The 15,521-nt window shown below is 40.7% G+C and overlaps 1 protein-coding gene across 1 annotated transcript in view; it reads right to left on the reverse strand.

The window, feature by feature from the left end:
- C11H8orf48 (chromosome 11 C8orf48 homolog) overlaps positions 1 to 15,203 on the reverse strand; it is a 30,885-nt gene extending 15,682 nt beyond the window's left edge. The window contains exons 1-7 of the mRNA XM_086756674.1: positions 15,117 to 15,203; positions 14,339 to 14,383; positions 12,536 to 12,875; positions 12,086 to 12,094; positions 6,401 to 6,624; positions 4,557 to 4,709; positions 3,871 to 3,955 (exon numbers count right to left, since the gene is read on the reverse strand). Coding sequence (XP_086612800.1) covers positions 3,871 to 3,955; positions 4,557 to 4,709; positions 6,401 to 6,624; positions 12,086 to 12,094; positions 12,536 to 12,863 — 799 coding nt within the window. The 5' untranslated portion in view covers positions 12,864 to 12,875; positions 14,339 to 14,383; positions 15,117 to 15,203. The remainder of the gene's footprint in view (positions 1 to 3,870; positions 3,956 to 4,556; positions 4,710 to 6,400; positions 6,625 to 12,085; positions 12,095 to 12,535; positions 12,876 to 14,338; positions 14,384 to 15,116) is intronic.
- Positions 15,204 to 15,521: the final 318 nt, after the last annotated feature.

Genomic DNA, 15,521 nt, shown 5'->3' on the forward strand with positions numbered 1-15,521 from the left:
TTGCTGGCAGTAAGGACCTGCACATAATGTCTAGGTTCGCTCTTACTGAGGGGAGACAATAAGAAGTCATTCTCTGAAACTCATACTGAATGGTAATAAAATTACAATCTGAAGAATGCAAGTATATTTCAAAATGCTTTAAAAATACACAGCTGGAGGCACTCCAGCTCTTGCTGGAGTACGTATGTATGATTTGGAATAACTGCACTGAAAGCTACAGTGCAGGTTTTCACTGAAGAAGAATCCGGGCACTGTGTCAGCTAACAATTTAGCAGGGGAACATGATCCCTTCCAGGAGCAAAACCTTGACCTCAGTGCCACCAGTTTAAAACTTTTGTCAAGCTCCCAATATGAATAAATGCTCATCAGACTTGCTATGGTAAAAAAAAAAACAAACAAACAAACCAACAAACACACACCACAAAAAAATTGACTCTTGCCACACAACAAAACCATGAGTGGGAGGTGGACTTACGAAATGGCAGTGGTCCCAAGGGGGCCTGAAGCATTTCAGTCTTCAGTACAGCTTCAGAGAAACGATTTGCGATTAACCTAAAGACTACTGGACCTGGGGGAGCAGGTCCCACCTGGCTCCACATGATTTCTGGAGGTCCCTTCCAACCTCCACCATTCTGTGATTATGTATTTCACAAGCAGCTGGAAATCAGTATTCAAACATCTTTACCTTTGTTCCCAGTTCACATCCAGGCAAGTTAATTGCACTAAACCTTGATTCCCCTTCAAACACGTTAGCAGCCTATCGTGAATGGGATGGAAGTTCATCCTAGAGAGGAAACGAATATAGAGGCGCAACAGATGGTTAGAAACAAGAGTAAGGAATGACTGAGACTGGAAGCCAGGTTAATTTTTTTCCTAGAGAAAGCTAGGGCAAATGAAAGTGGAAATTACATTGCTGCAGTCCACAGGAAACTGATTTCAATGATAATCTGAGGAATACAGTTTTATCCAAAGGGTCAGTTATAAAGTGTAACATCACGAAAGCAGTTACAGCATACACATAATCTACAACAACGTATATATGAACCCTTCTGTATTTGTACCAAGTTCAGAGCAATAAACTCTGCTACGTCACAAATCATTCAGAAGATTAAATAATGCAACTATGTGTAGAATGAAAGCCAGAAAGCAAAAGCTCCAAAGTACTTTTAATGGGCCGACTGATTTGTTTCAGCACTACAGCTGCTTACCATACGCGTCGCCCTTGATCCACCTCACTACTTTTATGCCCCAAAAAGCACAAACAAGGGAGCAGATGAATAAATATTTCTTGATCATAGTTTTAGAGTGTTTCTTTGGATCAAAAGAAAAATCTCCTGCTGAGGAAGGAGAGGGGGGAGCTCCTGTGAGGGAAAAAGGAAGGTACATGATCTACTTTTTTCTTCCCCCTGTACGTCCTCCATGTCAGAATTTTTGCACCTCTACTCTCAAACACTGCAGGGTTATAAAATAAATTATTTAGAGACTCAGATCATTCATTCCATCATACATACCTAATAGCTGCTACAAGAAAACAGAAGACAAACGCTCAGATGTCATTCTTGATAAAAAATGAAAGAACTGTAGTGAGCAGTAGGAAAACACATGCAACAGACATAAGCAAAATACGCTTTGATTTTTCAGACAAGCTATCAGAATTGTGTTTGTAACATTTACGCAAACTAGAACTGTACAGCCACTGTGCTGTGCAAGTATGAATACTATTTTACAGATAAATATTGTCAGATGCCTAACCCAAATAGCTCAGAGTTCAATGTATTTACATACAAGCTTAACAAGAGCTGCAAAGAAATGTTTCAGTATCTCTAGAAAGCATCTATGTACTGAAAGTAAAAATAGCAAAATGTCTTTTTACTTATAAAAATAACCAATCTATAGTTAGAGTCCTGGAACTCACTCTCTGTGGTTTTTTAGGGCTGAAATCTGTGTTCATTGGCTGTAACAACAAAATAACATTTTCAAAGAATCCAATTCCTGATCACCACTTCTACAGCTGACAGCCCTTACGAGACTTCATGTGGAACAACAGGCACCCTTTGCCTAGCGTTACGCGATTGCTAGAGACTTTACAAGAAAGACTCTAGAGAAACAGGGAGTGTAGTACAAAGCAAATAAGGAAGAGAGAAAAGGTTTATAAGATTGGAGGTAGGAGGTTTCAGGGATTTAAACATTTCTAAGGATTACGGAGTAATGGGAAGAAACAAACAGCAACTTATTCGTTATACAGGTAGCTATGTAATCTGCAGCGACAATTCAAAAGTCAAAGCCAAGCTTGGGGAAATTTTGGGGGTTTTTTTTTGGTTTTGTTTTTTTTTTGGTTTTTTTACAAGAAACCAGAATAAACTGCCAATGAAGCAGTGAGGAAAACTAGATTTGAACAACTCAGGGCTGCATTATGTTTTCACTTGACCTATTCAGGATCAGCTCGCAGTGAAATCACTCACGGTAGGTGTTTTTAAGCACCAGAAGGCAGATGCGTGCTAACACAGGCAGGCCTATCTACCTCTATATCCCAGCATTTCTTTCCAGGTTTTCCATTGATTTGTGGCACGTGAAAACCAACTAAATAGCCCTCAAACACTCTTATAAACAACATACAGCATACAAAAGAAGAGAACTACATGGGTATAGAATACAAAACCAACCTCAACACCACATACTCTTGTCTCAAAACAGGAAAATAAAATGCAACAGTAAGATCTAAACCTATTTGCTTTGAAACAAAAACTCAGTAAGAGCCCATAGATAAGGATATTCCTTCAAGATTTCCACAGCCTTCAGAGATGTAAATGCCCAGAGTCAGGAAACTGGAGACTGATGAGAGTCAGTAACTTTATGCCTCACAGAAGTCCAACGGCCACAATGTCCCTGCAAGAGCCATGCACTGAGCTCTTCCTGTCAGCAGTAATCAGAAAGGTGGGCTGCGTTTGTGCCCACAGATCAGCATACATCTTTTGAGGCTACAACGAAAATAATTTCATTGTCTAACCCACTGAGATTCCCAGCATAAAGCCATTCTATTTGGATGTGTACTGAACACCAACCTCTCACCCAGACAGATTCTGTCAAAGATAATGATTTTACTATCTTGAAAAATCACAAAAAAATTACAACAAATTCCAAAAAAAATGGTAAAAAATATTATTTGGCATCTTATTCCAATTTTAATCTATGTTGTTTTTCTCTTCCTAGACACCTATTCTATATAGGTTCTATGACTAATTTATTATCATTTCTTGTCCTGTTGGCATCCTCAGTCTCGCTGATTAATTTCTGTTATAGTCTCATTATTTCAGTTCTATAAATACCCCATTTCATTTTACTCCTTTCTATAGTTACTTTTCAACCTTCTTTTTCTCCTCCACCTGGGGCTCTCAGTTTCAATTTAACATGAGACAGTGGGCAAAGACTGAGCTAAAATGTAGTAATTATACCTCCCTATCCTAAAAAACAGAATCATTTATTTTTCTTACAAATGGAAGCAGCTGTGAGCTGCTCTGAAATCCCACAAGCAATCCCACAAAAAACAATACTTATTACTTGTCAGATTAATAATAGAAAGCGTTGGCTTCCATAATTTGAAAAACGTATATAGTTGGATTACAATACATTGTAATTGCAACGTTTGCATTTAGGAAGAATGAAGAGCTGAATCACAACCCAGGCACCAGCATCCCGGGAATATCTGGTTCCACCTGCAAGGATATTAAACCACCACCCAATTCATCACTGACAAAACAGGTTATATCCACAATCGTTGCCACTCGGTACATGACTGCTCGCAGAAGACTCTCCCAGTTCTTTATGTCCTTGAGTTACATTCACTACTTTCAGAGCCTTAAATTTTCTGACCTTTCAGCCTTTCCCATAAGTTCCTGGGATCCTCTGAAGGTTTGGGAAAGCTTCTGAGTGCTTCTCCTATATGTGTAAGCACATCCTGAAATAAAAAGGAAACATTAAAATTACTTCATTTTGTATTCCTGCCCTTTCTCATGTCCTGTATCACAGGCCTACCATTGGCAGCTAGATCCAGTCCCTCAAAAGCAACTAGGCAGGCAGCACTCACCAGCACAATTTTGCTGGATTTTTAAAGCATGCTGTTTAAAAACTTTGTTGAACAGCGTGGTCAGTGATCTGCCCTACAAAGCAGGTTTCTTTCCTAAGAAGGAAAATGCAGCTGACCAAAGGAAGGCTAGCATGGGCATAGTTACTACTATCACATCATTTTGTTATTTACCATTTTGTCTTGGACACTCCATCAGAAAACAAACTGTGGAGAAATAATCAAGATGTACCCAAAACAAGGACATCCTGGAAAAGACTCAGTTTATATAAATCAGGCAAGCTCAAATGACTTGATCAGTACGTTAGTCCCAAGCATTTTATTAATGATACAGAGCCAAATTCTACTTAGACTTGCACTGCATTCAGGTCAACCTGATCTCATTGCCATAAATCAAAGGGAAATCTGGCTTACAGGTTCCTTAGTTACAGTGTGTATAAAATGTACCACAACTTTTTTCCTAACATTTGCTTACCCTGGAGTAAATCTGTTCTTCCAATTTCTCTTGGATTAAAGCATGTTCCATTAGAATCTTCTTCTGTCTGAGAAAGGTAATCTTGGCTAGCTCTGCTTCCTTCTTCTGACAGTCAGGGCACACTGAGGAGTCGTGGATTTGAGCTTCTGTCACCTGAAAGATGAGACTTTGATGCACTGAGCAATGTCTGTCCTAGCAAGATGACCACTCCGTTAAGAACAATCAAGTTTGCTTTTATAGGCAGCTGTAAATTATTTCATAATCTTTGTCACAGTATCATCTTGATGAGCCTGTCTGAATGTTTTCACACTAAATATATTTGCTTTTCCCCAGGTATTACCCCTTCCAGCACTCGTAACTTAGTTTCATTACAATTATCTAACTGTATCTCAGAACTATAGCACTGATCTGTAACATACTATTTCTTCTTGTAATAGGCAAAATTTCCCTGACGTTTGAGGGTGCATGGACATTACTGACTTCTTCCAGAGAAACTATAAATGCAGTAAGTTGCTACCAAAGCAGTGGAATCAATCGTAGATAGTCATTTCTCAAGCCTCTCTGCCTTCTCCTTCCTTGATTTCTTCCCCTCTGCATGAAAGTGTTATTATGTGGAGGTAAAGACAGCAGCAAATAGACATAGCAAAGTTACTTTTCTTAGAAAATGTAACACCACACTGTAAAACAAATAAAGAGGCTGTAAAAATTCTAAAAAAAAAATTGATGGTGGGTTGGTTAACATTAATACAATGAAAGAACATAGATCACTGAAATCTCGAAACAATTCAAACAGGAAGGCTGAAATAATCATGACGCCAGAACTGACTTTAAAAGTATTACTCCCCGCTCACCTGGCACAGGCTTTGCAGAGAATGTTATCACTTTTACCATGCTACATGGCAATAAATTAAAGCCAGCAAATGTGATAGAGATAAAACAAAACAAATGACTGCAATTACTATTCAAAGCTCATTTTTTGTTTTATCAGAAGTACTTTCCCAGATGCAGACATTCTGTACCAATTTCAAACTACAGACATTTGCCAAGGCCCAGATTTATGGGCAAAGGCATCTGTAGGTAACAGTAACTCAAACCCACATAACCACACATCCTAATCCACCTGCAAGCACAAAGCAAGAACGCAAGTATCACCGGCCAAAAAAATAACAAGTCTTCAGACTCAAAAGCTGAGCTGAAGGGAGGAGCTGTATAAGAATGCCAGTCCTATGGTGGGAAAAACAAACAAACAAACAAACACACACTGGTCTGGTGAAAAACAAAAGCACTTTGAACTGTGTAAAGATAATAGAGATGCTTCTTAATAGAGGAACTGATGTCCCCAAAATTCTATTGGACATGCTTTAATTCTTAGTATTACCTAATGTCTAAGAAAGCTAGGAGCAGAGGGGCAGTTTTCCCTTTGGAATGCTTTTAATATTGGAGTCACAAAGACTCCATAATCAAATAATCTGGAGAATACTTCTAAAAATAACAGTTGCAAAGGCAACCAGAAAACAAGGCTTTTTTCTTCAGTTGATCCAGGGCTCATTGTGGACTGCAATAGCTGACCATCCCAGCCTCTCTCAGTCACACAAATCATTATTTAATCACCAGACAATATTTTACAATGATTTGATTATTTACTAGCAACAGCTCTGCAGTAGTGTCTAACAAAAAGATGAGAAAGGTAAATCTTGAGACATAAAGCAAAAATCTCTTCCAGAGGCCTGACCTGGCACCAGTAAGGTCTGCCTGATTTGATCCTTATATTACACGGCTTTTTTTCCCAGTGATTCTCCCAAAAGCGTAGGCAAAATCAAAATTTGTTGTCTTCCTTGCAGTACCTGTTTAACAGTCTCTCTGACATTTTTCAGACGGATTCTGTTCACTAGCTGATCAGGAACAATGCAGTTCAAGTCACTTCTCTCTGGTTTCTTTGCCGTGAATCCATGCCGCAGCCTTCTTGACTTGCCACCATCTGCCTGCTTAGAGACCAGCTGCCGCCGCATCTTATTTATCTTAATGGTGCAAAAAGACCGGAGAGCATTCAGTTCTCCCTCTAATATTTCTGTCAGGCATAAATCAACAAAACAAAAGTGTCAATTACTGTATCATGGAAAGAGAAGAATCACTGGTCTTCTATCTGTGCAACCTCCTATTATCTAATAAAAAAAACCAAACCCAATGTCAAGCCTAGAGGCAATGGCACTAATAACAGGAGTGCAGAATTTAAATAAAAATCTGGATGATAACTGTCAGAATTTGCACAATAAATGTCTCTATGATTAGTCTCCAAAGAGGGGAGGGGATAAGAACCCTAAAGAATTACTAATTACTAATATGGCACAAATATTAGTAAAGCAAGTACTTAAACACTATGACATTAAGTAAACCGAGCTTCAATGACTGCCTAATACAGATTTTGCTTCTTCCTGCCTGAAACTGCAACTTGCTAAACCAAAATGGATTAACGTTTAACGAGAGCTACTCATCTAGTAACTGTGTAGGAGCAACTCATAAGACACTGAAAAATAAGAGGCAGTGTCTATTGAAGTAACTCTGGAAACAACACCTCAAATACATTCTACAATCTACAGTTAGGCCTTCTTTTTTTTTAAGGAAATGCAATTATATTAGAAAATACTTTCCTCTAAAATATCAATGATAATTTCTTAAATTCTTCGTATGACCTTGTTTAAACAGTAACTTTCACTCTTTCATCTTCTCTTATCCTTCCCAGTGGCATGTAATAATAAATAAAAACTGGGAGATTACACTTCAGAGGGCCAGGTAAGGATAGATTTACAACTTCATTCAGTGCTTAGTGGGAGATTTTCCACTGGCTTAAACACAGACTAGCTAACATGAGTAATTGTTTTACAATTTCAGTATTCCATGAGCATCAGCATACAATGATGCTGTGTAGTACTACGTGGCCTTAAGAGATATCCACTGTTTTGAACTATTTAAACAGGACAGTACCTCTCTACCTTTATTACACAGATTTCACTTTTATTGAACTATTGGAGCCCAACTAAACACTTCAAATTGTGTAATTAAAAGAGAAAGGAGGAGGAGACAAAACATGACAGCAAGCATTACTCGAAGTCTCCTGAATACCTCTGCACATAATGCTAACATAGCATTCCCTTCTCGGGACTCCACTGGCAGCCAAAAAACGTCAGACAACTAATAATGACTACACTGGTAAAGTGTGACCAGTTTGGTTTAACCAAAGTATTCAGGAACAAATTACACAGCCCATTTAGCCAGAAAGTAAGATTATATCATTCAACAATCCCTCCATATTGTCCTTTTCACTCATTTTCAGTGACTAAATTCAGTTCTGGTTTTTCTAGACAGGCACTGCGTATTTCACTGCATATTTCAGGGTGCTTGTCTGACAACTACTGCGTTGGCATTCCAGTCCTGTTGGGCACCTTGGCATAACCACAACACAAATCCTTAAAACACTGAACAGTATGCATGTAAAACTTCGCCTAAACAGGAAGCAATAAATTTAGTCTCAAGTATACAAGATACAGCTGGGGAATTTCACAAGGAAATAGAATATCTCTTCAGGGTGTGCCACCATACACCCATGCACTTGCCCATTTGCACCTACAGAAATCAGAAGAAACACTAGCAAAGAGAACAGCAATTTTTAAATCTGACTGTACAACCAATTTCAAAAAGTTACTTGTTAAATATTAATTCATATTTAACAGCAAATAAGCTCAAAAATAATAAAAACTATCAAGGATCAAGGACTATAATTTTACTGAACAAGAACAAAAAGTGATGAGCAAAGTCAGCACACAGTTGAATTCTAAAAAGTCAGTCTTAACTGCACAATGACTACATTTTCAGGTTTTCTTCTAGGTATACAAGGTTCACCTGTCCTTCAGCTGAAAGACAAGAGATGCACACATATGTGCTTGCTTTGGTGGTCGGTTTTATTTCTTGCATCTTTCACGTATTCCCTCCTTTCCATCTTTGCGCTTGACACGCTCAAACACTCAATCTCCATTTGTGGTGGCAAACTTAAATGTCACTACACGTCCGTCTACAGAGAATCCCTGCCAGGGCCAATTACTGATGCTTGGGTGCCTCAAATCCTGCATTCCCACATTCTCTTCGTTGGAGAGGAATAAGACAAGAACAGGCGTCAAGAAGAGCAAAACCAGACACCAGAACAGACCTCAAGTCAGAGCCATACAGCAGTAAGGTCACCAAGCACAAAATACTTAGAAAGCAAACCACAACAAACTGGACCAAGAAGGTGCTGTGATTACAGAAGCACTCAGCGTGTACCAGTGGAGATAAGCTAATCTCTATGTCTACGCTCTAAACCCTGCTGTGTGGTTTATAACTAAGTGACCTACATAGATTTTGTTTTCTGTATGCAACTACATCTTTAAGTATGACATTTTAAATCTGTATGAGTGGAGGGAGAAAAATAAATAAAATCTTTATTGAGTTTCCTTTTCCTTCGATGTGTAACTGATTTAATAGGAAAATAGGCAGACATTTTGTTGTTGCTATGCTCTGCTAATACTCTATTTTAAGAAGAAAAAATGTACAACTTCTAAAGGAAAGATAATTGTGAAAGGCAGTAACAGATAACTACTCTTCATAAATATTTTAACAGTGCATCTCAAGATAACAGTTTCATAATTCTCTAAATCGTATTTATACAACTGAGTGCAGCAGTCCAGATCAACACGCTGACAGCCTGAGCAGCAAACATAGTGTTTGGGAGATTCGTGCAGATACCACAGAACTGACATAACCACTCTGAAATATCAAGCTATTTATAACAAATATGAATCTAAAGCAAGTAGAGTTCCTCCAGCATGATGAAGGATACCCTCAGTTTCCACCAGCATTAGTGAGAAGAGACAACAGTAAGAGCCTTGCGGAGTCCACATCTTTCAGAAGGAACTCATTCCCTCCCAGTTCCATAAAGGCATTCATGAACTCTATACACTCTTTACAAGCAGTGGTTTCCATTTAGATGGGCTAGAATTTCCCCATCTAGCCTACATTAATACTATTTTGCTACAGAAGTAGAAGAGAAGTCTGGAATCTCAGGCCCTAACCAGTTCTGCAGGAATCCCACGGGCTGTGCATGTTACCAAGCCAGTAAGCTTTGGTGCTGAAAAGCTCAGGACTGGGAAACAGAGCGCCAGTATAAGCTATTGGATACCTGCTCCCTTCTCCAAACAGAGAGCTAGGATGTCTTCTCAATGCTCATAAAAAGACAACTACTTTTAATACATTACTACTACTATTTGGTAAGTCAGTAATTAAATGCTTGGACATAGGAAAATTTGTTCAGAAGGTGAATATAAACTGGATCTACTCAGAAATACTCCGGACAAGCTGGAAAAGAATCTGATGCAGAAAAATAAACACTTATACTTCCCTCAGTGCACACACGTGGCAGCGCGCCTTTCACCTTAACAACACAACCTGCAGGTATTTATTTGCCTGTATCTACACTGGCCTTTTTTACTTTCAGATTTCCCATCATTGACACCAGTATCATAATAGAAATAATGGTTAAATTGGTAATATTGACTGAACTCTTTCAGCCACAGAACTGCCCCATGCCGATCAAACATTCCTATGGCTCTAAATAACGTACACTAGCAATTAAAGCTCGCTCACTTTTGCCAGCAATAGCGCAGTGGTAACACTGCAGAAAAATAAATGAGCAAAGCATTTAACGTAGACACGTTACAAACAAAGGTGAGAGCAAACTTCTCAATGCTGTACAAGTCAGGGCTTTAAAAAGCCCCAATTGAACTTTCAGATACATCTAAGTTGAAGAACTGCAGTTTCCTGTAGTAAATTTTAAAGATGACTAACAGTCTTTGGAACAAAGTATATGGAACTGGGGACTTACAATCATTTTGTAATGCATTCCTCTAGTAACAGCTAGCCGCTACAACACTGGGGTAGAGGGCCAGAGAAGAGGAAGACAGAAAGACAACTATGACAAAAATTTCTCCTTTCTCTTGAGGCCAGCATCTATGTTTTGATTCTTTCAACCCACAAAGAAAACAATGAAAAATAAGAATCACATTCCAAGGCATTCCTATATACAAACCAGGATTTTCCGCTCCCCCCCACATTGAACCCTGTCAAAGTAAGATAATAAAAATAATTTTTGTTTTCTTACTTGAAGACAAATTCACAAGTACCATGCATGCTCAGTGCATACATCACTCATTCTGCTGAACTTCCTGGGGGGACCAACCATGCAGCAATCTAGTTCTAGATGAGCTCATCCTCTATTGCATTTTTTAAAAAGTATCTCCAAGTTGATAAAATAGTAAGAGGTGTGTGGGCCACCAAATACTGAATTATTAAGTCAAAGAGAAGCAGGCATTTATAGATGTCAGCATACAAAAGGTGCTGTGCTGATCAAACAGAACTTGCTACTCAAGACTGAGTGACCACTCTGACTCTCCTTGCCCATCAAAGTCCGTAAACCAAAGGCAGAATGTCCCCTTGCGCAGAACTACAAAAATCTGGAAATGATTAAGAAAATAAAATCTTCCCAAGTGTAACTTTCAAGGGAAAGCTCTGCAGAGATGGAAGCTTCCTCAACGTTACACTGCTGTCTGTCATTCACTCAATGAATCCAAACTCATCAGGTCCTTTTCAATTTCTCTATGAATCAGTCACAAGATTCTGATGTATTTTAGGAAGCCTATCTCAGAGGAGCTCACCAGGAGAAGCCTCTCTGCTACAGATGAGATGATCCACATTAACTGTCTTCTCACTTGACTACACGGTCATCTTGGAAAACCAGTAATAGAAAGATAAATGCTGAAGATGAGTCAGGAACTCGTAACAGTGACTCACCACTGTTGTGAATGAGCTCTTCCAATCAAGAATAGCCTACAAACGAGGCTGATTTTTTCCTACGACATATGGACAGTTCGAGGATGCTTGTGTGCAAATTCAATGCCATGAAGGACCCAGGCAGGAGGATCTCCCCAGTTAATCAGTCTTACAGGTGACCTACAAAACTTCCGAGTTTGTTCACTTTTCACATACATACAGACCGAGGAAGATTCCCCTTCTGCTTCAATTATCTTTTGCTCAACTACAGCTTTCTTGCTCTTTTTTAAATTAAAAATAGTACCTCTGACCCACTTTTTAGAAAGACTTAAGCAAGACTTGTATCCCACCATCTGCTCTCACAGTTGCCTACGTAATAAGTACATGCAAACAGCACCCTTCCTTCCTCCCTTCCCCTCTCCTCCTCCAGACACTACATCATTGTGTTGGTTAAAGCTGCTCCATTGTTCTTGGCAAAATTGGTGCCCTGCTGCCTCCTTCAGCTTGGGAAAGGAACTAAAACATGGCAAACAAATAATTCAAATTGAAAATAGAATTTCAATATTGATTGTAGTTAAGTTTTAAAGCTATAAAGCTTATATATGCTGACAAGCTCACAAACTAAAATGAGATTTTAAAAAACATCCATCCCTTCAAGTTCACACAATACTTACCAGGCCTAACTTGGAGAAAAGAAGAATGTAAAAGAATGACAGAGAACCCCACAGAGACAGAAGAAAGCCTAACAAGACATTAACGCAGTTAGCTTATGGCCTGCTGCCTGCGTCTTCATCACCCATGTGACGCAGCTTTAAGGGACTATCTAGCCCTCTTAAGTATTCCAAGTCCTAGAACTTCCCCTGCACCCTTGGAAAAAATATTTTATGGCCCAGCTACTTTTCATACACAGTAACTCAGTCAAGATATCTTGCAGAATTTTTTTTTTTAAATGCCAACAGAACTTCAGCATCACAAGATTACTAAGGAAGTGTTTCCATGGCCAAAGCATATCCTTCTGCACATAGCTGTCAGCAAATCCTGAGAGCGCAAAGCACAGATCTACTCAGCATACCGAGGTTCTGTCGCTTTGCATAGCAAGAACACTGTAGGCAACTCTTACACTTATATCTTCGCTGATTCAAGTCTCCACTGCACCAATTTAAAGCTGTGAAAGACAGATCTCAAGCACGGTAAGCTCTGCACACCTGCATGATTTTGGCCTGCCAACCGCGATATGCTTTCCAATCTATCCGACACAGCAGCCGTCTCTAAATCCTCTGTGGAACAATACAATTCCGATGGTTCGCTCTCTCGCTGCCAGCAGGCTTCTTCCTCTTCGCTGAAGGACTCAAAGGAATCTTCTGAGTAGTCCAAATCAGAGCTACTGTAACTCTGGCTCAATTCCATCCGCCACTGTTCACCGTCACCAGAGCTGTCTGCTGAGGCAGTCATCGTGGTGCAGCACTGCAAAGAAAAACAAAAGCAGATTTACTATTATAGTTCAGCTCACACCCAACTCTGCGACCACAACAGGCGGACGAAACATCTTCATCAGTGCACTGGATCATGGCAACACCCTTCAAAGCACTACTGCTGATCAAAGCCGTGCACACCGAGATCCGCTGGGTAAGCACCCAATAACAATTATCACTGAACATTAGCAATTAATGCTGAGCAGCATTCCTTCCAAATTTGAAGTGAATTATAGTAACACCTGGATAAAATCATTCATTGAAACAAAAATAAAAGAAAAATATATTTTTTTTCCTTCAGATTATTAAACTTCTAAGCCTTGTCCTGCTTTGTCTAGAAAATTAAAAAGAAAACATAAGAAACGTCAGCCAGCTGATGCTCTCAAGTGACAAGTCATGCTCCCAGTGTGAAAAAGAGAAATAAAGTTCTCTAGATTCAAGCTCCAGGAACAAAACAGACCTCACATAGTTACCTATCACGTAATGGATTTATTTTAAAGCTTTGTTGTTACTTATTTTACCCTTTTTTTATTAGAATGATGCATCTTCTTCCTTTGAATTTAAGGACCTAAATAACTTTGTCTTGAATAATTTTGCTTCAATTTCTTCCCTACTTTCATGCAGTGAGGAGAGTAAATGTATGGGCAACATCTGTCTGGAAGGATGCCTGCAGCAGTCACGGCTCATTTGTCAGAAAGATGGGAACGCCAACGTGATAACAGTAGGTAGACAAAGACACTTTCTGAAATTCAGGTATGCCACTGTACCTGGTGTTTGTGGTGGGGTTTTGGCAACTTCATTTTAAAGGGGGTGAAATCAGCCATTTGCCTACTTTTGCTGCCTGTTTTAGGTGCCACTGCCAAAGTCTTTCTGTGCACTGTGTAAAGATCCTGCGCCCCTAAAACAAATTCAGGACTTCATTCCCAAGGCTAGACTTCCAAAACTAATCTGTAGTGCCAAATGTCAAGGTCTAAAGGTTTTCTTTTTGTTTTAATGTGGTCCCAACATTTAAAGAATTGTTCTGATCTAAACTTGAAATATTAATAGACACTAAGTAATTCTTCTGTTCATTACACCGCCACTGATTCAGGTTGGTGGTCTACTGGAGAAAAACAATAGGAAATGCAAACACAGAGTCAGTCCGTTCTCCAGCCTACAGCTGACCTGAGAAGCTGCAGCTGCACAAGCACCATGTGGCTGGTTAAGGAGAAGACTAATTTCAGCAGGGTACATGACTTGTCTGAACTGGAAATGCTTCATAATATCAGATACGACTGATATTAGCTAATTTTCACAGTGAAAAGATAGGTATTTGTTACAAGATGAGCAGACAAATAACTTAGAAGCTGTAAGTATACTTAAAAAAAAGCAAATAAAACATGTTCACAGACGACTTGGAAGTTGCATCTGCTATCACACACCTTTTGTTCCTCACAAGGCCGAGGTAATACCTACCTTAACAGACTGGCAGAAAGCAAGCTTAGTGTTTCAGCATAGGTTCTGAAAAAGAGAAGCCACAACACTGTTTGACTTGCATTTCTAAGAATCACTTTTTCTTACAGACAAGATGACCGAACTTTCGCTCACCACTGAGAAGAGGTTGCTGTGATACAGCATCACTGGAAACGGGAAGCACGTTAGAAGAAAACGTGAGGGAATGAAGCTCTATCCTCACAGTAAATGTGCAACACATCACTCATAGAAAATCTGCATTTCCATCAAGTAACAGCTAATTAAGAAACTCTTCTCCATGCACTTTCTAGTTAAAACCCAAAGGCAGGGTGAAAACCCAAACTCAAAAAGCAAAGTTTCTTCTGTTTGTGGTTTGGTTTTTTTTTTTAAATTTCACAATCCTGCATCTCGAGGCTGAAATCAGGAACTTTTAAAAACTATTTAACACATACTTTAATTAACAAATTCCCTTTTAGAACACCCTAACATGCACCAGATGCTTTGGCCGCCTTTTCCTACGCTGCCAGCACCCCGGCCAGGGCTTCCTGCGGCCTCAGCAGCCTGACCCCAGGGCCGAGCCCGCCCAGCACATGAATTTGCTCAGCCGTGGCCGAGTTTTGCTGGCAAAGCCGGTAACTTGTCCCACAGAGGGGACCCGAACCCGGGTCTGGCCTCCTCCAGCTCCCCCTGAGGTCTCCCCCTCCCCTGCGGGCACAGGCGGGCTCTTCAAATGGCGCCCGCCTCTCCTCGCACCGCCGCCGCCGCAGACGTGGCTCCTTACCCAGGCCCACCGGGAGCCGCCAGCCCGCCGCACCGAGCCCGCTTCACCACACACAGGTGCCCCGGGCCGTTGAGTTAAGGAGCCCCGAGCGGGACCGGCCCCGCACAGGGCGGGCACCAGCGCGGCCCCTCAGGCTCCCCCGGCGCGGGGGAGCGGGGCGCGGAGGCCGGGCCCCGCCGCCGGCCCGCGGCGCGGAAGAGGGCGGGAGGACCGGATCCCTTGGCGCGCGGCTCCGCCCCGTGTCCCGGCGGGAAGGCGGCAGCCGCTGAGGCGGTGGCGGGGGACGGAGCGGGCGAAGGCGTTTGGGGAGGGTCTTGCTCCTGCCGCCATCTTCCTCATGGCCTCCCTGCCCCTCAGGCAGCCAGGGATGGACACAGCCTTTCACTAAAATGTTCTTTTTTTCTA

This window comes from Chlamydotis macqueenii, chromosome 11 (assembly GCF_036417535.1).
Source record: "Chlamydotis macqueenii isolate bChlMac1 chromosome 11, bChlMac1.mat, whole genome shotgun sequence".
Taxonomy (NCBI): domain Eukaryota; kingdom Metazoa; phylum Chordata; class Aves; order Otidiformes; family Otididae; genus Chlamydotis; species Chlamydotis macqueenii.